Source organism: Patagioenas fasciata, chromosome 2 (assembly GCF_037038585.1).
Source record: "Patagioenas fasciata isolate bPatFas1 chromosome 2, bPatFas1.hap1, whole genome shotgun sequence".
NCBI lineage: Eukaryota > Metazoa > Chordata > Aves > Columbiformes > Columbidae > Patagioenas > Patagioenas fasciata.
This window is the reverse complement of record NC_092521.1, coordinates 111,789,799-111,814,104: the sequence shown is the minus strand read 5'-3', so window position 1 is coordinate 111,814,104 and position 24,306 is coordinate 111,789,799. Positions and strand designations below refer to the sequence as shown.

The 24,306-nt window shown below is 40.0% G+C and overlaps 1 protein-coding gene across 9 annotated transcripts in view; it reads right to left on the bottom strand.

Moving 5' to 3' along the window:
• PDE1C (phosphodiesterase 1C) overlaps positions 1-24,306 on the bottom strand; it is a 380,734-nt gene that overhangs the window by 89,869 nt on the left and 266,559 nt on the right. For all 9 annotated transcript variants that reach the window (XM_065832649.2, XM_065832651.2, XM_065832652.2 and 6 more), the window contains 7 exons: positions 23,229-23,330; positions 21,673-21,793; positions 17,445-17,526; positions 12,054-12,174; positions 10,257-10,432; positions 5,087-5,383; positions 2,067-2,141 (listed from right to left, as the gene is read on the bottom strand). In XM_065832649.2, the coding sequence (XP_065688721.1) occupies positions 2,067-2,141; positions 5,087-5,383; positions 10,257-10,432; positions 12,054-12,174; positions 17,445-17,526; positions 21,673-21,793; positions 23,229-23,330 (974 nt within the window). The remainder of the gene's footprint in view (positions 1-2,066; positions 2,142-5,086; positions 5,384-10,256; positions 10,433-12,053; positions 12,175-17,444; positions 17,527-21,672; positions 21,794-23,228; positions 23,331-24,306) is intronic.

Sequence of the window (24,306 nt, the reverse complement as noted above, 5' to 3'; positions counted from 1 at the left end):
ATGTTCGGGTAAACATTTCAGTAGTCTGCAAACAGCTATGTATTATCCACAGATAATGTTCCTTTCTCCACATCCCTCACATGGCTGCTGAGGAGATTTCCTCTGGATTGAGTAATGGACAGAACAGGTTGCACTGCATTTGTCACAGCAAGCGCCACTCTAGTGCTTTCCTTTCTAAGGTGCATCATTCACAAATTTTCTCCTGATTTTTATCAACGAGATTGTTAGCTATAATCTGTCTCTACAGCATCCGAATGAAAAACATTCAGACTAGAAATTGTCCTTGCATGGTTACAGTTGTTTATCCACTGTAACCAACTAGTTCCATGGTATTGGTCTTTTCCCTTAGGGGACAAGCAGAACATTTTCTTACAGGAGAACAAGTAGACATTCAATAATTAACACCACACAAAGACTAGCGAGGAACAAAATTCACACTCTCAATCTTCAAGTCATCACGAAACATTAACTACTTGGTCCTCCTGTCCAACTTAATAGATGTCCCTAATCTTTCCAGGACCTTGAGAGTGCAGACCTTCAAATGTAACCTGGTCCTCAAAGTCAGGGACTCCTGGATCTACTCTCTTGGCTGGGCTGATGCTCCTGAATCCTCCTAAAAAAGTCCCAGTGTTTCTGTGTCTACCTGGTCCTGCCAGGGCTGCAGCCATCACCCGCTGCAGTGGGGAGAGCAGCCGTTCTGCTCATTAGTTCTTCTGAGGCCTTGATAGTTACGTACAGCACTGCACATGAATATCTGAAGAGTTGCGTGTTATTTGAGTATTTGTGCTTAATTTCTGCATGACCACAGGAAGAGTTGTAATGATACTTGTTCAAGACTGTTTTCCTGACAGACACTTAACTGTGTAAATAATATGACCTCTTAACAAAATAACTGCACTTTCCTAAACAATTGTTGCTAAGGGACCTCTTTAAAAAAAATACCTATTTATGTGTCTTAAATTAATACATGCTTCCAGATTATTTTTTCTACTTTTTTAGTTGAGGTATTGCATTTTCGTCTTAGTTACCACTTTGCTAGAGCAACGGGAATTTTAAGTAATTTCTTAAAAGGAATCACTAAAAGAAAACATGGTATCACTCTAAACTGCAGTACTTACAGTGAGGTTGTCTTTCTTGACCATCAAAACAAAGTACTGTATTATTTACATTTAGGAATAGCTGTGTTTCAGTGGATTTCATTGAGACACATGCAAAGAAAATGGTAGCTCTACTATTTGTTTCTGTTTATTTTCCTACTTTAGCAATTGCGTTTGGAGCAAGGTGGGTTCAGATACAATCTCAAAGCCCTGTGGTACACAGCTGAGGAGGCACAGAAGAGTAAACATGCCACAGACCTTACAGCTGCTTTTCCACTTTCCCAAGGCTACTAAAATGTCTGTGGACCTCTCCACTAGGCTCAGACTCATTTGACAGTACTCCCAGATGCCCAAGAAACCATCCTACAGCTTGGGATTGCTTCAGTTCCACAAAGTTTCAACAGTATCTCTTTTCTATAGTATCTTTAATAGGACCTCTATACTGCTGTGCTCATTCCTGTTTACTCTCCACACTTGTGGTTCAACAGCACATGGCAAATTTCCCCTCAGACAATTCAGTCAAGAAAGCTTTGTGTTTGTATTGGCACAGCATAAAATGCGATCATGAAAAACAGGGACACCTTGTGCAGGTTTTTTCTTAGCTCCTTTTTTTGCACCTCCCATGCAGCCTGTCCTAACAGAGAGCAGAATACGGCCCAAAGAAATTCAAAGGATAGAACCTCACAAATCCACATTTCCTATTAACTCAAATAATCCAGGATTTTTCTTGCATGCGCTGCACAAAAATTGATGGATAAGGCTTACCAACAGAACAACTAAGTGGTACTAGGCATTATGTGAAAGGGATGATTTTCCCCTAGAAAATGTCTTTTTTTGAGTCTAATGGCTGTTTCTGTTAAGTCTGTTTCCGGTTCCCACACTTTTTTCTAGAATAAACTGCAGGGGTTTAGGAGACAATAGATCACATATAAAAATGGGTGACAAAATATAATAAAATGTTGTCCTTACCATCTGTTTGCTTTGATTCATTCCCCACACTAGACTGATCTTTTTTGTCCAACTTATTTTCTTCCTTTAATTCACCTGGAAATAAGCAGTAAGAAATACTATAAGCAGACTGCAGTTTATTAATGCTTGTAACTCAATCAAATTGCAATATCCAAAGGAGATGTTCCTAAGAAGAAAAGGTCTGAACGTACAACGAACTGGACTAACACATTTTCATAGAATAAATCACCAGAAAAAATTTCTCCAACCCCTACAGAAAATCAAGCTTTACAATCTACTTTAAAATGTATTCTAATTGTTAACACCTTTTTAAGTGCACATGCAAACTCATACTCCCTCTGTTTGTATGTAGGCCATCAAAAACCTGAGCACAACCATCATTTCAAAATCAGGACTCCGAAACATGTATGCTTTTAAAGGACTAAGACCCTGCAATACTTCATCATAAGTCTCTGCATTAAAGAAACACCTTAGATATACCCAAAAGCACTATACAATTTTGTCTTACTTTCTCTTACCAGTGTCTTTTATCCACAGATTCATTTGTGTTGGTGCCTTGATGACGTTATCAGGGAACAAAGAATCATCCTAGCATTGATCACTGGCTTTACAATCTCTGTAGCACACCAGGACAGTAAGGCCTTTGGCAGAGCGCTGGTTGATGCAGAATGAAAATGGCAACTTGAGCCGGGGTGTATTTTATGAGGCCAGGAAGGTTAACCAAAGTCACCCTCATTTTCTGTCGTCTATTAGTCACACAGCAGAGCACATCAAACCTTCCCAGATCATCCCTTCATTGAATGAGAATGCCAAATGCAAGATCAAATAAAAAATAACTTAAAGGGACAGCTCTAGTGGAACAGGGGTTTTTCAACTGCAGTGTCTAAACAGTGGCAAAGAAGGTGTCTGTCCTTCCTGCAGATGTCCAGAGAAGCAACAGCAGGCTGCCCAGACAGGAGCAGGCAGCTTGTCCTTTACCCCTGGAGGAGTAGTGGCAAATTTGTGACCCACACCTCAACACAAGAAGCTGCAAAAGCCTCATTTCAGAGTTTTGCAAATGTGAGGTATGTTGCAGGGCTGCATTTAAGTGACACTTATTCCATTTCTGTTACTGTAACTACTTCCCAGTCTTTGGATCAAGATTATAGCTATTATGTGTTAAAGTGGATCTGATCTGCTTTCAAAATTGTCATGGCCAGTGGATATTTATTTTTCGAACCATTCGAAAAAATATAAATTGTAGAGAAGCAAGGTCTCCCTCTTCCACATTGTGCCCTAGCCACTGCAATATTTGTTATTCTTGGGTGACAGAGGATCGATCTCTCTCTCCAATTAAGCTTCATCATAGTATAAAAGAGAAATGGCTTTAAAATCTTAAAATATTTAACAAGACGGAAAAAATATGTCCTCTTCACTTCTTATTCAGAGCCAAAACTTGTCATGTTTTTCTTGCTAAGTTCACTGCGTGGGTGAGAGAAAAATGAAAGCAAGATGATACAGGACAAGCAGTGACCACCTCAGCTGGAGCTGCCACTGACCTGGGCTCCTCAAACAGAGAGGCATGAGCAGCTCCAAGCAGGGACAAGCTATCTGCTTGATGAAGGTGGCCTCTAACAGGACACTGTCTTCAGGAAATGAAATGAAAATGTCTTCTCACATTTCATCCACCATGAGACAGCTGATGGTATTGATGAGCTAATAACACTTTATTTGACCATTGCATAAAGAAGTTGCTTGACCCTAAGTGTGTGCAGGAAAAGATCATGAACATCCACACATACGTTATTCCACAGTTGGATGTCTCTGAGAAAGCACACGGGCAGTCAATGACTGAGAGAGACTTTAAACTGAGCTGACAATGCAATTTCTGAACTTCCATAGAATATAACTTATTATGTATAGGTGACTTTTGAGTATTGTAATATCTACCCTGCCATACTGCCAGCAGCAGAGCAGAATCATGATCATAATGATCTTTTTGAAAGAGATTACAAAGGCAGAGCAATAATAAGGCAAATACTTTACAATGAGATATTAGCATATAGGCGTAAAGAAAGCTGGGGTGAACCCAGAAATATAAATGTTAAGATTTCATCAGTCTCCAAAGACTCTGCAGTGATTGTATCTCATAAAGGACTTTTCCCATAAATTAAGGAGCAGAACTCCTGCTCCTGAGGAAGACACTAATTTTCAGAAATCATTATAATTAATTTCAAAGCATTTTTGACACCTTCAGCAGAGCTATATTGCAGAAAAAGGTTCTGTCAAGATCACTAGAGTACACTTAACCCCTGTATTGTTAGAAGTACATAAAACAAAAGATTTCAGAAAAGTCTGCTGCAGTCTAACTGGGATTCCATATGTTCCCATCCTTTTCGTCTCCTTGTGGGGCCCATTCCTATTCACCCATGTAACGTTATCTGAAGACAAATCCCACATGTAACAGAGCATGACAGCTTGGATCCCCATAGTCCTTCCAATCTGAAAAAACCCGTAATGATGAAGGGATCACTGGGAACAGCCAGCAGCCAAGTGAAAGACGTGAGAATCATATCAGGAATTTTTTAAACAGAATGTCTGCCTCTGCTGAGCCTGGGACTTTCAAAACCTACATGCTCACTCAGGTTTTGCAAAGAGGATGCTTCCAAGTCTGAGTTTTTTGCTAGTTTGGGACTGGCTGATACTAGCCAAGTTTGTGACAAGTCATATGTGGCTGCACTGCCATTTTTTGATTATGGCTTCAGGGAGCAGGAGCTGGGGGGCAAAGTACAGTGAAATGGCCAAGAGACAACTGATCTGTTTTCATGCGTCTAATGTATTTTTTTAGTGTTTAATGCAATTTTCAAACATTTTTCCACCTTTTTTGGGAGTTAATTTACAGTTTCTGATTCTCATATGCAGGTGTCTATGACAATGTCCATGAAGAGGCTCTGGGCCCAGGACATCAGGTTCCCCCATCACTTTGGTGAGATACTCGTTTTAGGGCTGAATTTACATTTCAGTGGAAGGAGAGAACTCACCGTTCTGGACATGTTGTTTCTCTTGCACTGGGTGATGAGAGTCCGTTTCCGTATCTGTCCTAGCTGCGTTTTTCCCTTGAGAGGTTTCGTGTTTGTTCACCCCAGTTTGTCGAGTCCCATTTATATGACTCTTATTAGAATCTGCACTTTTATTTTCCACAGAATTTGGTTCTTTGTGGTTCTCTGTCTTTGCTGCTGTGGCATCTTCAGCTGGCTTCTTCTCATCCTTTTCATCTGTTTTCTTTTCATCTGTTCCCTGATGAGCATTTTCCTCTGCTTCTTTCTTAGCTTTTTCTTCTGCACCCTCAGCAAAGAGTGAAGCAAAACAAGGAAAGAAATCATGATTATCAGTCAGTTTGACACGAATGATACAACTCACACATCGAAATCTACTTCAGCTTTTTACATGCACACAACTTTACTTAGATAAATGTAGGAATCGACTTGCTAAGGGAAAAGGAGCACAGGAGAACATTTTAGAAAGTATTCTGAAAAACACACCCCATGTTGGCCTAAACATATATATTATGTGTATGTCATTTTTACCATGTACGCTTCACCTTTGAAAATGAGGTTCCTCAAAATTCTTAAAATGTAAATTTAAGATATATTACCTATTGAAGGCTCCAGGATTGCCAAAGTTAGTTTCATTTTCGACATACAACAAGCAGTCATTCAGTTTATCTCATACCGTACCATGTAACTCTAAGCATATAAAAAGTTTTGGTTCTTTGACATCTACTATTTTTCCCTCTTATTCCAGGTTGCTTTCAATGCCAGCTTCCTAATCTCTTCCCTTCCACATACCATTATCCTTTCTTTATGGCTCTGTCCTTTCTTGAAAGACTAATATATTGCTACTAGTATTTGTTCCATCCCAAAAAGTCTTAGAGTCATTCATGAATATGCAAAGGTATAATTTCAAGAGTGTTGAAAAACAGCGGCATGTCAAAATACCGACAATACAGAAAAAAAAAAAAATCACAGAAAGGCCAAATTCCCCCATTCAAGATACTGCTCTAGTTCTTATTCAAACCTTAGGTCCTGAGCAACACACGCTTACAACACAGGTTGCAAATTACTTCAGCTCCAGCTGTTGAGACCATGACATTTCTAGCCCAGGCTGGGTACAGCAGAGACCCACAGACTCAGCTGCAAAGGCTCTGAGTGGCTTCCTGTGTCACACTGGAAAGCAACACACAACCACAGTCCCTCAGCACAGCCCTGGAGCTCGTAAACACAGACTCTGGGCAGAGAGTCCATAATTTCTTCCCCCTTTTCCATGTTCAAGAAATAACTAATCTGAAAAGCAGCTGAGTAGCTCAGCACACACTCAATTTGGAACCTGTGAGTTCATGCAGCTTCAGAGAATACCTATATCCACACTGAGTCTGAGCATTCAGATGTGACCACCCTATGCCTGTATTCAAGACTTCTGGGTCAGCAATATCCCAGCCCACTCATTACCCCACCACGGCCAAACCATTGCACTTTAGTTGTGGTAGGACTCACAGATGTATGTTCTGTTTTCTGATAGATTGTGTAAGCTGATGAGCAGATCCTACAAAACAATTAATAAACTCTATCCCAGTCCTATGGAAGTATTCTAGACATCTATAGAGATGTTCTGTTCCTTACAGGAGCAAAGTCTTGGCCAGTGAGTAAAAATTATACAATAATTTCTAAGTGTCTTGTCGCATACTTCTTATGAATGAATCAGAACCAATTTTGAGAAAAATGTACCAATGAGATACAAGAGAGAAAGGGGGAAAGTTGTCTTTATAAGAAATGCCAATCTGTATTTCCTTGCCAGCAGTTAACTGAAGTTAATTAATTTTTAAATTAATGAATTATGGCTCACATGAAAATATAATTAAATTAGATATGAGCTTCCCTCACTTTATTAATCATTCCTGAAATCTATGGTCACTTCCAAAGATAGCTCAGCTATGCATGTTGATATTTTCCCTGAAGTCTCATGGAGTACAGAAGAATTTCTCTCATTTGGGGATCTGAAAAAAAAATGCTGCATTTTGCACCTGAACCACAGGGGAGAAATTCAGCTCAGTAGACTGGGGCTTGCTACAGCACCATTGAACGAGTGCCACTTGTCAAAATTACTGACAAAAATACTTTACCTAAGTGGTGCTTTGCACATCAGGGTGTTTGTTTATTCAGTTTTTTAATTTGCAGCTATTTAATGATGATCCTTTAAGCGAAAGGAAATCAGCAGAAAATCCACTTACTTTGCCCACACACTCCAAGAAATTTTCTATAAATATCACATGAAGGATAAAAACAGCTCACTGATGCTGCTAGGGACAATGCCATTACCAAAGGGAATACAGTATTCTACAAATAATTTCATAATAATAATAGTAACAATTATAAATAAAGGGGTTTCCTTCCCTTTTGATCCCCAGTTGCTATTTGTTCTCAATGAACAGTTTAACGCTTTATCTGTCTTCTCTTAATAATGCTCATGTTTATTGGTAGAGCATCTTGATGCATTGCAAGACACCAGTTTGATGGGGGTCAGCAATTTAAACTCCTGCTGTGCGGCAGGCCCTGCTGCATATGGCAAAGACAGGCATGGCAGATGGAGGGGAGTACAGGGACTCGCTGCAAGTCAGGAGCAAGACAGCAGCTGAGCAAAGGTTTTCATGTAGGGGCTCTGCAGTCCAAGTCCTTAGTCCCCAGCCCATACAATGGTATGGTGAACCATACATTTGTATAAAACTTTCAGGATAAAAAAATGTGCATGCTTGTATTGCTAAATGCACCCAGAAACACAGAAACTATGTGATAAGTCAAAGAATTTAGATGAGCAGAAGCTGAGATTGCTTTCTGAATCTTTGACCCACAAAGGAGGGCCCTGATCGAAGTTATTGGCAATGAAATTTGGTAAAATCATAAGGTAAATGAGCTATTCTGGGCTAAAGACTGTCAGAAAGGTAAAGATAAAATGACCTACTCAAGGGCTCCCATGTCTAATAATGCAGATTGGTAAGCTCTCGCTTTCAAGTGATCAACTAATTCTGCCACAGACTACCCTCAGGAGCTGCTAGAAGGATTTTTGTATGAGGCAATCAAAAGTATAACATCTTCCTCTCCAGCTAAAGTATTAATAAAAGACAGTTATCCTTGGGATGCTCTGTAAAGAATGGATAAGAAATACTGCATCAATATACATTACCAGTAGCAGCATTAGTTAAGCAATGTCTGCACATCCGGTTAAATCATAACTTGACATTTACATGTGCACATTTAGAAAAAAGCCTTTATGCAATGTAGTCACTTCAAGTGGGTACAAAGCACATCTACAAGTTAAATATCCAGAATCTATTATGGCCTACTGTATACTTCTGTTTTAGATGAACTGTATGATAGATTTTATTTCCCTACAGGTCTCTCTTGCATACAGGATTTTTACCTAGTAGATCCTTAGTAGACAAGCAAATATGTATGGTACACATTGAAATGAAATCCTGAAAACTAGTTTACTGTATTGGCTTCATTCACTCAACACTCCTGTATTGTGGGACACTGAACATGTTAAATGCTTTGCCTGTTTGGTTAGCTTTAATTTGTTTGGTTCACAAAGAACCATGAAATAGTAAATACCAATTTAAAAAAAAAAAAAAAGTGCCCTTGGCAAATAAGCAGATACTGAATTATGGTTTTATTTTCATTTTCATTGAGTGCCTAGAAAGGATTTTCCTGAATGGCAAGTTTTAAGCACAAAGGAAAATTTAATTTGAATAATAATAGGTGCTTTCCTGCACTTTTAGACAGGCCTTTCAGTTGGAGAGGAACAATCTGCTCTGGCAAACAGGAGAACTACACCAAATCTTCCATCAGCCCTGAAGCCAAGGCCACATAATACATTAAAATCAAACTCTTTACATTTACATGAAACACAAAATCTCCATTAAATAAGGCTTTGAGTAACAAGCATTCAGCCCGGAGAAGAAATAGTATCACAGTTTCACGAAATTAAAAAAAAAAAAAAAACAAAACAGTGATACACTCCTCCATTTTTTGTTTCAAAGCTGGTCTAAATCATTCAAGGTCTCAGGGAGACCTTGGGCAACTATCCAGCCCCTGTGGGCCAGGGGCAGTTATACCCAAGTTGTTCTCAACAAATGGCTCCCATTAGTTCCGAAAGATCTCCAAAAACAGAGATTTGCCAACGCCTAACTTATTATCAGTTCATAATCCCCTGTCAGGTTTTTTTTTTTCCTCTTAACAGCTCAGAGTATTTGAATAAAAAAAATTGTTTCCTTATTTTGCAGCTACAGTAGTCTTCAGAAAACTGCTTTCAGCTGTAAACAACAGTTATCATCATGTGCATTGCTGTACTCTGTATTTTATGCAACTGGTCCATATGTTTTCTTAACTGCAGTGGCCAAAACTGGGCACAGAACTGCTGTAGGGGCCTGGTTACTGCTGGAAAGTCACAAAGAATGCCAGAGGGGTCATAGAAGCAAAGTCTGATTGGGTTTTGTTTGTTTGTTTTGTTTGTTTGTGAGTTTGTTTAGTCTGGGATTTTGTTTGGTTGGTTTTGGGGTTGTTTTTCTTTGTTTTGTTTTGGTTTGCCTTTTCAATAGCATGACAATATTGAACCCTGGTCAACTTGCAACCAACATGGCCTTCAGATTCTTCTGAAATATTTGCAGTCCCTCACAGACTGATGACATCATGAGCATTTGCAGCACAGTTCCCAATTCGTTATCCAAGTTACCACTAGAAATACAAAAACAGCTGTGAATCCAGAATATCCTGTCCTTCTCCCCTGAACTATCATCCATGCCTCTTTCAATCTTAACAGTGAACAACCAATAACCTATCTCTACAAATGCTGTTCCAGCTATTTTTGCACCCACCCTGAGTCTGACTCACGACTTCAGGGGACGTCCCTTACAATTTTGTTTTTCCTCCCATTGTCCACATTCTTTTCATTCTGTGCACTTACACCACATTAGAAGAGCATAAGGCACAGATGAGTCACAATATTCCTATATTTCTGAACTCAGTGTAGGTTGTTGACCTCGAAAAGCAGATTCTTTCAAACTAACAGTCCTTATTTGGAGAACAGTTTGGCTGAAGAAGAGGTTGAAGAAGAAGTCGAAAGAATTTTTATTCTTTCACTGAGAAACCTGGGTGTTACCTTTGGTGGCTTGTGCTTTCCATTTCTCCCGGTTCTGCTGCACCACCTCAGTCCAGGTGGCTTTAAAACACTTGAAGTCCACAGTGAGTATGGAACAATTGAGTGAGGCACTTCCTTCGGAGCCAGTGCTCTTGACACTTGATCTTTTAACTTCAGAGGGACTAATGCTATTCAGACTGGGGCACAAGATCACAAAACACAGAAAAAATCAGCATGCCATACACCCAAATAAATTTAAGAAGAAATAATGACTGTAAGTCCAGATGACTTAACAGAGTCAACCAGAAAAATAAAACAAAAACAAAAACTAAGCTTGAATCCCTCAACCTACCTTCCCACCCAGGGCAACCGATGTTAAAGCAAACTGCACAACCTGAGACAGTATTAGAAACAAAAGGCAGTTTTTCCCTGCTTATTTTTTGGTATCCATAGTCCCTAAGAAACAGAACAACTCAACGTGTTGCTGTAACCTTTGTTGCACATCTTCACTCCCTAAATATTCATTGGGGAGCCAAACAATTGTACAAATCAAATATGTGAAAGGAGCAGCCTCCTAAAATTCACCAGTGGGAGCCATTAGGCACAGGACAGGACTCCAACTTCTGCCAAGGGCATGGTGATCACAACTGAGGCTGAAATCAGCCACTCAGTTACAGACTCTACAGTTATCTTTCAAGGATGAACACTTCACTGTGCACATTTTAATAAAAGCGGCAAGAAAACTGTAGTAGAAAGATAACAGCCTGAGTAAAGAAGCCACCTGGGAGAGGGAATCCTGACTTGGTAACCCTGTTCTAGGAAGCACTAGCCACATGGCAGTTGAATCCCAAGACATGCCCTGTCCATGAAACTACTAAAAGAGTAGTTTCTCTACAACAGCAGAGCAGGTTGAATGTGCCAAGACTCCTTACAGCCCAGCTCCAGGTACTTCACATCTTTGTGTAACCCTAAATATTGTCACTAAAGTCTGCTTATACTTTCCAGTACTCTTTTGTATCATATTTCAAGCCTATTTATGCTTCTAGACATGAGGAAATGAGTGTCTCCCAATGATTCCCTCTACCTTCTCTTTGATATGAGCCACTAAGAGAGCACTAAAGTTCACCTGATTGCATGGCTACAACCATTTGTGCCTTTGGAGGCACAGCTCAGGTTCATGCCAGCCTCCCTCATTGCCTCTTCCCCTTAGACTGGAGTTTCCCTGCAACAAAGTCACATCACAAGGTGAGCTGCAGTGCCAGCAATGTGGACATAGAATCATAGAATCATTTTGGTTGGAAAAGACCATTAAGATCATCAAGCCCAATCATAACCTAAATCTAGCACTAAACCATGTTCTTAAGAGCCTCATCTATATGCATTTTAAACATCTCCATGGATGGTGACTTCACCACTTCCCTGAGAAGACTGTTCCACTGCTTCACAACCCTTTCCATGAAGAATTTTTTCATAATATCCAATCTGAACCTTCCCTGGTGCAACTTGATGCCATTCCCTCTTGTCCTATCACTTGCTACTTGGGAGAAGAGACCAACACCCTCCATGCTACAACATCCTTTCAGGTAGCTGTAGACAGCGATAAAGTCTCCCCTCAGCCTCCTTTTTCTCCAGGCTAAACAACCCCAGTTCCCTCAGCCTCTCATCATAAGGCTTGTGCTCCAGGTCCCTCACCAGCCTCGTCACTGTCTATGTGGCTTTAAGCCCCATGGAAGACATACACTGTTGCAGGGAAACTGGGGGAGTTGGGAGCAATGGCAGCACATGCAGAGTGAAGGAGAGGGGCACATGGTTATTCACCTGGAACGTCTGAACCCAGACATGCCAGAGCGGGAAGCTTCGTCGATGAGTGGAGTCACAATCTTCTCTGTCATGTCAGTCAGCACAGTAAAAGTGGGTTCCACGATGAAATCAATGAAACCTGAGCAGAAACACAAGGAGAGTCAAGTAGGCAAGACGAGGATTTATGTGGAGTCACTGCTTCAGTGATTGCAGAAAACCACACTGTAAAAGACAGAGTAGAAAAATCATACCTTAAAAGAGGGATAGGCAAATATTAGAAAAGGAAAACAGAGTTATACATTAATCCCTGACCCAAGAGTCTGGATACAGCCTGCAACAAAAGGTACTTACTTAAACACTGGAAAGAAACTCTGGCAAATCAGAACATAAACAGATGCACCAGAACTTGTTTTATATGAGGAGAGTGATATTTAAGCCAAATTCCCAGCAGATTTGGATAAAACCCAGTTTCAAAGATGAACTCCCTAAAATTAGAAAATTAATGTAACAGTAATAACACTGGTAAGCTTTGCTGGTGTGGAGTTACATGCAAACTGCCTTTACTACATATCAGTGGATTGCTGTGAATATTCTCTCCTCAGTGCTTAGCCAGCCTGTTCTTGTTGATAATAAAACAGATTTAGATGCTTTTCCCCACATTTTTTTAATATAAGGAAAGGAAAAATACGAAGGGCCAAATAATTTCTGCTTCAGTAGTTTGGCAGAGATGAATATGGCTCTGATCTGAATGTTGGGAAGGGCAGACTGAATGGCCCTGTGGCCATGAGCTCATGAGACGAATGAAAATTCAAGTTGCATGGAAAATATGTGAGAATGAGGAGCTTACAGTACTTTACACCTTCCCCTAAATTCACATCTGGGGCAAGGGCTATTTCGTATGTTCAAATTTCTGAGTGTTGCAGGGAGTCAAGAAAACAATGGTGTCCTTAATCCCTCCTAAGGCACATCTGGATTCAGGTCTTTCCCTACTGTTAGAATTTTTAAAGATTTGTTAATCATCAACTATTAACTATACATTCATAATACAGGGTGTTTCAAAAAGACGGACGCAGGTCACAAGACATTCTGCTTTGAAATTAGGTCCACCTTTTTGAAATATCCTGTATTGTCATTTCTCTGACTGGGTCGTGATATGTTTCTATGACAAACTCTGGTGATTCTAGGTGGTAACAGAACGATAAAAGGATAAGAGACCACATGGGCCAGGCACCTGAATTCACAGATGCTTTGATCCACGTTTTGAGCGCAAAGCAGCTGAGCATCCTTCTAGTTCCAGTTCCCTCCCCTGATTTTTGTTAAATTTCTAAAAGGATGGATAATTAAGTGTGTTTTCATGCCTAGCCAAATTAGAAATGTTACTTGCAAGTTCTCGGAATTTCATACTAACATTCTGTAAATCTGGAGAAAATATGCACTTATCTGAACATCTGAAACCATAACTCTGAGACAGTCTTATCTATTCAAATTTAGGGGAAAAAGAACTGCCTTCCTCCCAGAGAGTTAATCGGAAATGTATGCAGTATAAAGCCACAACAGGAAATTGTGTTCTAGATCACAACCCAGATAATCTCAGCAAACTTAATACAATTTTTTAAAACACTGGAAAATGTACTGACTGAGAACAGTGTTATGTGTGCCACAGGAATCTTGAGAATAATGAGAACTTGAATTACATATGTATGTGTGTGTGTGTCTGCCTGTCTGTATGTCTCTTCTGTTCCCTTTCACTCAAAAAGTTTTTTACACTTTAATGACCAAAGAAACTCAAGCCATTGCACCTTTTCACTTCTGCTTGGCAAATAAGACTGCTGCCATCTGCTCCATCACCACTAACAACCCAAAGGCATGCAAATCTTTGATATCAGACATATGACTGTGCCATTAACTTCAGCAGTGAGGTGGTGGGATCTGCTTCCTGAAATACTCAACATTTGCACATGACCACAAGGTCCAGTTTTAAGTGGCTTCTTCCCTGGTAGAAGTCCTGCATCTCATCAATAAAGATATGCAGAGGTAGCACGAGGGACCACTGGTAAACAAACTCGAAGACCTAGGAGAACTTCTCTTTGATAAGTGGCATTTTTGTCCCCTTTTCCCTGTAACATGAATAAATTATTCAACTATGTTACCCTAAAATGGGGATTATAATGAAGTTGGGAAACATAATCTGCTATAGTAGAAACAAAACGTACGATTTACTAATAATTATGTAACTTACATCATATTCCCAAGTGACACCCACCCACCGGGTTCTCTCTCTTCTTACCTAAAGGCACTGTGATTTAAATATGGTGATTTAGTTTGCTAATTAAAAACTCTGAATATCAAATAATGAACCTGGGTTTTAAGACCTATTAATGCTAATGACCATTTTATCCTCCTTTTTCTTCTTCAGCAGAATGAACATGGTAAATATTTCTGTACCTCAGTGACTAAGATGATTTTACCAATTAACACTGCATGCTGAGGGTGGATTCCAGGCATGTACCAAGTGTTCATTCATTCCACCTGTGAACATCACGACAGCAAACACTGGCTAAGGACAGTTTCCCTAAAGGCCACCACCAAAAGCAAACAAAAAAAAAGAAACAAAAATCATCAGCATGCACTCATCAGTCTCCATCCAATGTTTTCTGAAGCTGTAATTTTCTTTCTTGCTAGCCAAAGGATAAAAATAAAATGATGTTGCTACATTTGTCAACTGCAAAAGAGGACAATGACAAAGGATGATCTCCAGTCAAACAAGCTTCCTACAGTCTGAGACAGACAGAGAAGCTTTAACTCCTGATATTCTTGCAGGAAAATACAAGTCTTGGTTCCATTTCCTTTGCAGTTTGTTTGTCTCCCCCACTCTGATGAGCAGTGTGACTTTTGGACATGAATCTCTCCTGATATCTATACTTCACTGTGGTACAGAAATATTTACCACACTCCACTGAAGAAGAAAAAGGATGATAAATTGATTATTAATATTAATAGGTTTTAAAATGCAGGTTCATTACTTGACATTCAGGCATTTTTAATTATAATTTTAAATACTGAGCAATTTCTACTCAAACTGAAACAAGAGGAAAGTGGGACATTCTTTCTTTTGAATAAGGTTTTGCTGTTAGATTGCTTCATTTCCAAGGAAAACATCTGTGCTGCAAAACTTTCAGTCTGCATTTGTGAGAATCTTTTGTTAATGAAAATGCTTGCACACTGTTGTTGCATCTGCAGTGATCTCAGAACAGCAAATCCACAACTACGAACAAGTTGAGGCAACACAACAGGATTCCTAAGCTCTGCCCCTGACAGAACCAAGAGCACAATTCTATTTCACAAAGGACAGAGGTTTTTTAACTGTGGAAACTGTTTGCTGCAGATAATAGCACAATTTGGATTGAATAAAAACTTACTTTTGCAAAGAAATGTAGTAATTACTATTCCAGGGAACAATTTGTTATGGCTATTAATCAGGTAAATAGATGAATGGGAACAGATTATTTGTCTGAGAATCTAGCCTATAACTCTGAAAGTCTTACTTCAGCAGATAGCCAGAATATATAAAAGGTTTTGATTTAACAAAAGAGACTTTATAGAAAGACACTGTCAATATGTGCAGCAGACTGAGAAATGAAAATTTTACAATGTTAGAAGGCAAGATTTATAGAGAATAGCCTATTACTGTCAATGGATTACTAAACAGCACAAATCAAATAAAATGACAAATAGTGTATGACTAAATAAGGCTGCCTTTGCATACTGACAAGTGCCTCTTTCATAAAGTGGAACTGTGTTTGTGATGGTTTAATTCATCATTACTTTTGCAGTGGTTTGACACAAGGGGCATTGGTATAGAAGTTTCTTGGCTCTCCTGCCTTCCTGAGCAAAGGAGCACAAAAGAGGAGGACAAGGAAAACTGTTTCCAAGCACACACAGGTCCCTCCGTAGAGGGACCTTATGGGAAGCACCACCCCTCTGAAAAGAGTGAGGGACATCATCTGAAAGCTGTTAGCAGGGATGTGAAAGAGAAGTCTCTACATGTGCTTCCCTCCATGCCAGCCAGAGGGAGAGAGAGAGAGAGAGAGAGAGAGAGAGAGAGAGAGATAGAGAGAGAGAGAGAGAGAGGTTATCTTCTCCCACAGCACAGCAGTAGGTGTAGTGTACCCAGGAGCCCTCAACACGGGTTTTACCTGAGAATGCAGCACTTTAAATTTGCTGCTGCTGCCCTCCACCCAGCCCTTGGCAGAACACACCATTGCACTGTGCTCTACACACATTCCCACTCTTCTGGGTTACCATTGCAGAGGAGTAAATGCTACAAGTCTGGCAACCAGGCCAGGCTTGGGTAGGATTTTTAAGTTCAGATTCTTGGCTGAACTGTCTAAACTTCCTAAGCCAGAAAAATCTGGTATGGGCTTCCTCAGAGAATGGCTTGACTAACAGTAACAACAAAATAATTTTAAACAGAAATGTCTCTTAGACACAGATATGAGTCTGAACTTTCCTAGGTTCAGGGATAACTTTGCCTTGTTCTTTGAGAGAAACTTCATACTTCAAATTTTTTGTTTTCGTTTAATATATTCCCTCTCTTTCTGCTGCTGGTCTCAGTATCCTTATTTTTACGGTCTGTGTTATCTTTCTTTTGTTATTCCATTTGGCTTCCTGGTCTCCAGCTGAGATTAGATCACATTCTTCGGTCTAATTCGTTTGTTTACTAGGTACAAAAATTCACCCCCAAATTCACCTTTATTGTTGTCTTTGTTTTTTCTCCCAGCCTCCAGAAGAGTTTTCCTTCACTTAGCTCCTCTTGTTTTCTCACCAAATACCAGGCTTGTTGCCTCATGATTCTCCTACTTTCTTAGTCAATAACTTGGAGGAGTGGTAAGGAAAGAGCTGTTGGTGAGTCTGTAAACGATCTCTGTTTCTGACCAGGTGGAGCAGAAAAAGGTTTGCTATTTACTTGGCTTCAGTGAAATGTATCGGTTGGCTTGAAGCACTGGGAGGGAAAAAGTGGGAGGAATAAATGGGAAAACACACAATAGGTTTTGCCCAGGTCATCAAAGGTACTGACATTACATTTTCATATCCACCAATGATACTCATGTCACAACACATTGCCCCATGCACCTTATCTACACAGCTTAGAAAGACATGAAGTAGTGTCATAACCAGGCACTGTAGTCATTTTTGCAGACATATCAGAGGTAACTTGGCTACTGCATCAAACCACCACCATAAATACAACAGCTCCTCAGTTTGAATTTTTGATCTGGGGAAAATACGCCACTGTGTTTTATTTCCTCTAGTTCCAGATGATGAGAGATCATCACAATCTTAGCCCTATAGGGATGAGTAAGTTTTTGATTTCAAGATGCTACTTTGCATGCACCAAAAGGGACATACCTATTTGAGACTGAGCAACCATAGTAGACTTGCGATCACACAGTGGAGAGAAAGGAAGCCCTAGTTCTGCTTCTTTGTCACCCTGGAGAAAAAAATTTGAGAAGACATTAGAAAAAGACAAGATACATTACACTTTGTTGACTTAGGTCATGACTGTAAAGGCCTCCTATTTTACTTTGTTTAATTAAGCTTTGAATTTGGTTTGGATTTTGTTTTTTTAAACACAAATTGTGGAGAATTTGAGTCTAGCTGGAAAAGTTGTAGTCCAAGGAGAAGTTGGTGAACAAAGCTTCTTGATTTCAGTGAATTTTTCTTCAGAGCTTTCTCTGCGTCCTTGGTATTTCTATGCACTAACTAAAATCCCACTCGAGTACAAGAATGCTTCTTACTGCAGTTCTCCAGAGAACCCAGCAGAACTGAGTTCTCAGAGGAAACCTTTAAAGAGAAAATATCAGTGTCAGAACTCGTTCAGAGCTTGCACTTCTTTGCATGTCTTTTTTAGTCTTTCAGATAAGGAATTCACAGATTATGGCTGGCCAGATGCAGATTACCTTTTTCTTCTGAAGGAAACATTGACATTTTTCTATGACAAAGTAACCTGTTCAGTTGATTTGAGGTCAGCGATGGACATTGTCTACCTGGTTTTCTCCAAGGCTTTCAACTCAGTTTCCCATAGCACCCTTCTAGAGAAATTCATGTGCTATGTTCTACACAAGAGGTCTCTGCAGTGAGTGGGGAACCAGCTGACAAGTCGCACCCAGAGGGTGGTGGTAAATAGCTCCTTTTCAAACTGGAAACCTGTCATGTGTAGGGTCCCTCAGGGATCAATACTGGGCCAAACACTGCTTAACATCTTCAAAAGTGATCTGGATGATGCGATCAAGCATACCCTGATGAGGTTTGTTGGTGACACCAAATTGAGTGGGGAAATGAATGCATCAGAAGAGTCACGCTGTTGGGTGACCTGGATAGGCTGTAAGAGTGGGCCAAGAAGAACCTTATGAAGCTCAACAAGTGTAAGGTCTTGCACCTGGGAAAACAGTGCAGCACAGGTTGGGATCTACCCGGCTGAGGAACAGCTCTCTGGAAAGGGACCTGAGGGTCCTAGTAGACAAGAAGTGACCAGTGTGCTGCTGCTGCGGCAAGGAAAGCCAACACGATGCTGGGCTGCACTAGCAGCGCATCACCAGCAGAGACAAAGAAGTCATTATTCCACTCTACTCCATGCTTTCCAGGGCACATCTGGAATACTGTGTTCAGTTTTGGTCCCTGCTATACTAAAAAAATGTGGACAGGTTGCAGAGGGTCTAGAGAAGGGATACAATGATGATGAAGGAACTGGGAAGATGCCATGTGAGGAAAGGCTGAGAGAATTGGGGTTGTTCAGCCTTGAGAAAAGAAGGCTTAGGGGAGACTTCATCACCATGTTACAGTATTTAAAGGGTAGCTTCTTTTTACAAGGAATCACATGGAAAAGATGAGGTGTAATGGGTACAAGTTACTCTTGGGGGAGACTCCAATTGGACACAAGAAGAAAATTTTTCATGCTGAGAACAATCAGTCATTGAAATAATCTCCCCAGGGAACTGGTGGACTCCCCAACATTGGACAATTTTAAGATTCAGCTGGACAAAGTCTGGGCCATCTTGTCTAGACGGTGCTTTTGCCAAGAAAGGTTGGACCAGATGATCCTTGTGGTCCATTTCAGCCTGGTATTCCATGATTCTGACATTGTCAACATTTCACATCAGTGTTTAAGTACAAAAGTCCAAACATGCTTTTCAGCCCTCAGAACTGAAATTTGTTTTCTAACATCACAAAATGGTGCAGAAGATCAAGTGTTATAACCCCACTTTTTTCAAGCTGTGTATTCTCAAAAAGCTCTTTAACTTGGTTCAGTCACTTTAAAACATATTGCTTTATGTTGAGAAGATAGATAGGATGACATAGTTGCAATACTCCCCACTGAGCATTCAAATTTAAATCACCTGTTAAATATACTATAGAATCAATTCCTTAAATAAGCAGCTCACTTCAACTGTGCTGAACTTTTTGCCAGTGTACTGACTAACGCCAAATGGAAGTTAAAATAGTCAGCAAACTTATCAGAAAAAAAACTCTGTAGGCATAAGAAGAGATTAATTCTTCTTCTTTTTGTTAATACAACATACATGAAATGGGGGCAGAAGTTCTGCTAGAGTTTTGGGTGGAACAACAAGCAATAGTATTCTTCTACTGTAGAAAAAGTCTGCTCTATGCTACAAGTCTGCTATTCCCTGATATAAACATCAGGGCAAAACATAAACAAAACACAGTAACATTTCCAAGTAACATCCCTTTACTGTCTGCTGCATCTCTCAGGAACACCATCTCTCAATGCCAGTTTTTACCTAACCATCATTCTTCTCTTCCTCCTTATGCCTCCTAAAAATCTCAGTGCCGAATTCTCTTTAGGAAGGAACCCCTAACTGCCTTTCTGACTGCTCAGAGAGATACTTGATGACTTCTAAGTTGCTTGGGCAGCTCCCTCATAGCTAGCCACAGTGCATCAGTAAAACAAATTAATTCATGCAAGATGTTTGCTTTAAGAGTTGCTCATCATAACTGCTGAACGTAATAGAACAGTATTGTACTCAGAAGCATAACTCACACCTACAGCATGGTTACTTGTTGTAGAAAGACTGTGTCACATCACAAAAGACTTTGAAACCAACATGGCTGAGGACCTGCACTGATATAGGTTACGTCAGGCTTTATATCTCTGCAGAGCACGTAACAGGAAAAGACAGGGGAGGGTCTGGAGGTGAAGAGCATAAGGAAATAAATAACTAATCTGAGGCCAGCAATTTTCTTAGCACGATGGTCCCCTCTGGCTAGTGGAACTTCCCAGCTTGTGAGAAGAGTGTGGGTTGTTCTTCTGCTGTTTGGTAGGGATGTCTTTATTGATTAGTACTAAATAACTTCAATGAACACAAGTCTGTGCTTCGTGGTAAGCTTAAGGGTTGGCCTGAAGACGGAATTAACACTTCATCTGAATGTGGAACTAGAATACAAGTTTTATAAAGCTTTAGATAAAAGCTGATGCATTTGTCATTCAGAACTAAAGTTGGATTTGTTGGCTGAAATAAAACTATTCTTATGAAAAAACACAATAATAATTTTGTCTTTATTACATGTGTAAAATAGGTCAAAACTTCGCTTTGTTGTGGTCTCATATCTAGCTAATCTTAATTCCCTCACCAGTCTTTAGGGGACTCAGCAGTGGTGAATTTTAACACATCTAGTATAATTTTGAGCTAGAAAAGCATAAATATGCACAGAATTTTGCCTAAAATGTATGTGAAAATCATCCTACTTGCATGAGCCTCCTGTGTGGCAATAGAGCTGCAGGTATGATCTACCTGCTTCTACCTAGTAAACACATTCTGGGTTTAAAAAACAAATGAAAGGATTCATTTCAAAGCAAATTCTTGCAATGTCCTTATTAAAAAGGGATTCTCACAATGCCTTTAAAAACAGATGCAATTTAAAAAAATATCAGAACTTTAAAAAAATTGTCGTATATTTTTGCATTTTCTTTTTTGCGTTCAGATTTACTACAAAGCACAAAATCATTGAACTCTGGAGGGAAACTAAGCCCTCAGTTTTCTGCTTAGTTTAGTAATTCATATGGGTGAAAAGTATTTTAAACATTACTAAGTGTGCTTTTTTTTTGCCTTTTTTTTAAACGCAGCCCTTAAATGCTTTTAATTAGTCACTTGGGGAGCTTACAGCTATCACACAGAGCTTAATGATTTGTCTAGATTTGTGGATCTGTCAACAGGTGGCCCACTGTGAGCTATCAACTAGATCAGTTCACTTCATCTGAAGTAAGGGTAATGTATTTTTCACATCTACCTCAACAATATAAGTACAGTTTTAGAAAGGACAGCTACTCAAACGTGGTTTCTATGGTTCTACAGCTAAATAGAATAAATTGAAACACATATTAGTTTCCCAAATTACGATTTCTCCTACGTAGATAACGTGGTGTATCAGACACCAATTTCCCAAGAGGCGTAACAGCCAGTGGTACTGGTGCCAGATGAGAAAGCTTTGTGTCATTAAGAGGTTATTGTATAAATCTGAGAAAAAGGAGAACATCTGTATTCATATTTTCCTACTTCCTTCCCAATTGTACACACTCCCTCTGTGCTGCAGAAATACAGAGGAATTTCCTGAGCTTTACCTGTCTGAAGAACTCCTCTAGCAGAGACATGGTCCAGCGATGGTGGAGATCCCAGGCCTTGGCTGGATGACTGATATCTGCTGTATGTAACAACAGTGATAAGGCTTTCGGCTTGTCGATTCTGAAAACCCAAAGAATCAAACAAATGAATTGTATGCTCTTGCAACGGAGAATGACAAAAATCGCACCTAAGCAGGAAAATGAGGTCATTAGAATCTTTGGCAAGGATATTAATGGAGTGATTTCTGTGTTCATAAAAACAGACAACTATGAAAGATTGTCTAATTTCTTCAACATTCACCATTCCTATTGTAAAAGAGACATTAAGATGTGCAAAAAGAAACTTTGCTCAACCTTCCTGAGCTCCTTTCCAGGCTTGCTTGTGCACAGAAGCGGGCCTGAAGAGCTGCTGTGCTTCCCATTTCAGCTGGGCTGTGTTTTATGCAGCTCAGAAGAGCAGTTAATCTATCATTTTACTGTAGTAAATAGTTACAACATGATCTCAGGGACACTGATGAATTCACACAGTAACTGATAAAGGTTTCACTGCTAGCAAACTAGTGTGAGGCCAGCAGGGGATCCTTGCCTCTGGTTCCACAGAAAAAAAATAGGCTGGCAATTTCTTAAAACCATAACCTGAGAGGCTAGCCCAAGAACCCAGTAAAAAATGCTTTATTGAGGTGAGTAGCCTCATTTTTTAATTTCAGCTTTTGACTGTCTGAAATAGACATGTCTAGAGACATGCAAGACCCGCCTGGACACATTCCTGTGCAATCTACTCTAGGTGAACCTGCTTTAGCAGGTGGGTTGGACTAGATGATCTCCAGAGATCCCTTCCAATCCTAACCATTCTGTAATTCTGTGATAACTGGAAGAGTTGTAGCTTCTGAGAGGACCAAGTGGCTAGCCACACTCTCGTGTGATAGAATTCTGGGAGGCTCTGGACAGACCTGTGTCCAGGGTGAAATAATGGCCATCACTCAAAGCTTTCTGCAGTATAAAAGGAATATTATTGGGAAGAGCCATAGACAAAAATAATACAGTTCCCAGTGACGTACTGGGAAGAAGAAATGACCTTCCTCATACTGCTCCATCTGTTATTTTGCAGTCCTTGCCTCAAGTTGTTTTCATCTGTCCCCTGGTGGTGCAGCAGGCCTCTTGCAGAGATGGCAGCTGACACCATGTGCAGAAGGGCAATGCATAAGTTGTGTTCTGCAGATCTTATAACCTTGAGTCACACTAAAGCTGTAGAGGCCACTCAGCTGGATCATGTCCTTGATGTTACCCTGATATACAAAGGGAATGCACAGGGAGGCTTTTCCCAACATGGTGACCTTTGCAAGCTTTGGTCCACCAGCACGGAACAGAGATGTGTGTATAGGGGGTGTCAGTCCACTCCTAAGTGAATTCGTTTAAAATTCAACAGCAAAAAGAGAATTGATGTGGACATCAAAGAGACCGAGGGCCTCTGGAGAGGTGCTTTTGAAGTCAAACACAATGGCAAATCACCTGCTGAAGTGCAGCTCTTCACTGCACAGTGTTGTGGAGTGACTCACCCTTCTGGCTGCTGCAAAGCATTCTTCATGGCTTTGATTTGCTGGAAGTGACAGGACATATCAGTTGCCAACACCATCTCGATCACTAGAGCTCTGAATTCCCTTTTGGACGGCATCACGATGAAAGGAGCAAGGAAAGAAAAACACAAAAAACAGTGTCAGACACATACCAGTTTATTTTGCTGTCTATCTGCAAATTATTGACAGTACTTCTGCCTTTGTATGTCACTCTTTCCATCATCCCTCTTTCAGGGACGGGAAAGAGGGTGAATGATTTTCTACACAAACACAGGAGTGGGTGGGCTACAAACTAAGCCAGGTGGCTAATCCTTGCTAAGAGAAATCCCTGATGTTTTTTGAAGAGCACGTTAGTATTAGTACTCCTTTTTTAAATTAAGCACTAACCTCTTAAATTGATTTCTTTTATAGGGCATTCTTAGAAGGAAGTAAAAAGACTGTTTAAAGCCTCAACATGAATCAGGCAAAATTTTGAACCTGAATCTCTGTCCAACTGTTTAAAACTGGTCAATATCTGTGTTGAAAGTTTAGTCATATGATTAAAGGTAAAACAGCATGATAACAATATCTGCAACTAGATATGATACCTATATGCAGTTAAGAACTTTGAGAACCTGCATTACTTCCCTGATATTATTCATTCAAACTCTTTCTGCATGATTTTTTGTTAAGCAAACTTGTTTAGGATCCAGTTGAAATTCATTTGAAGACAATATGGATGTCCTAGAGATATGAAAATATCAGAACATTCTGATCTAGCACACAATATAAATTTATTTTCTTATTCTCTCAGTTCAGCTATCCACAGGTTAACAGAGGAAGAAAAGCCCAAGGTTAGTACACCAGCCCAGGATCTGGGAGATTCAGAAATGGGTCAGCTTCCATTTAAAAATAAAGTTACCATTCTTCCTTTCATTAATGTTTCATGAAGGACACGGTCTATTTTGAGCATGTCTCTCTTGCCTCTGGTGACTGTGCTCGAGTTCCAGCCCCAGGCCACCACTGTGTAGAAACCCAAGACTGCTGTGCTTACCCCGTCCCATGGGTGGCATGTAATATG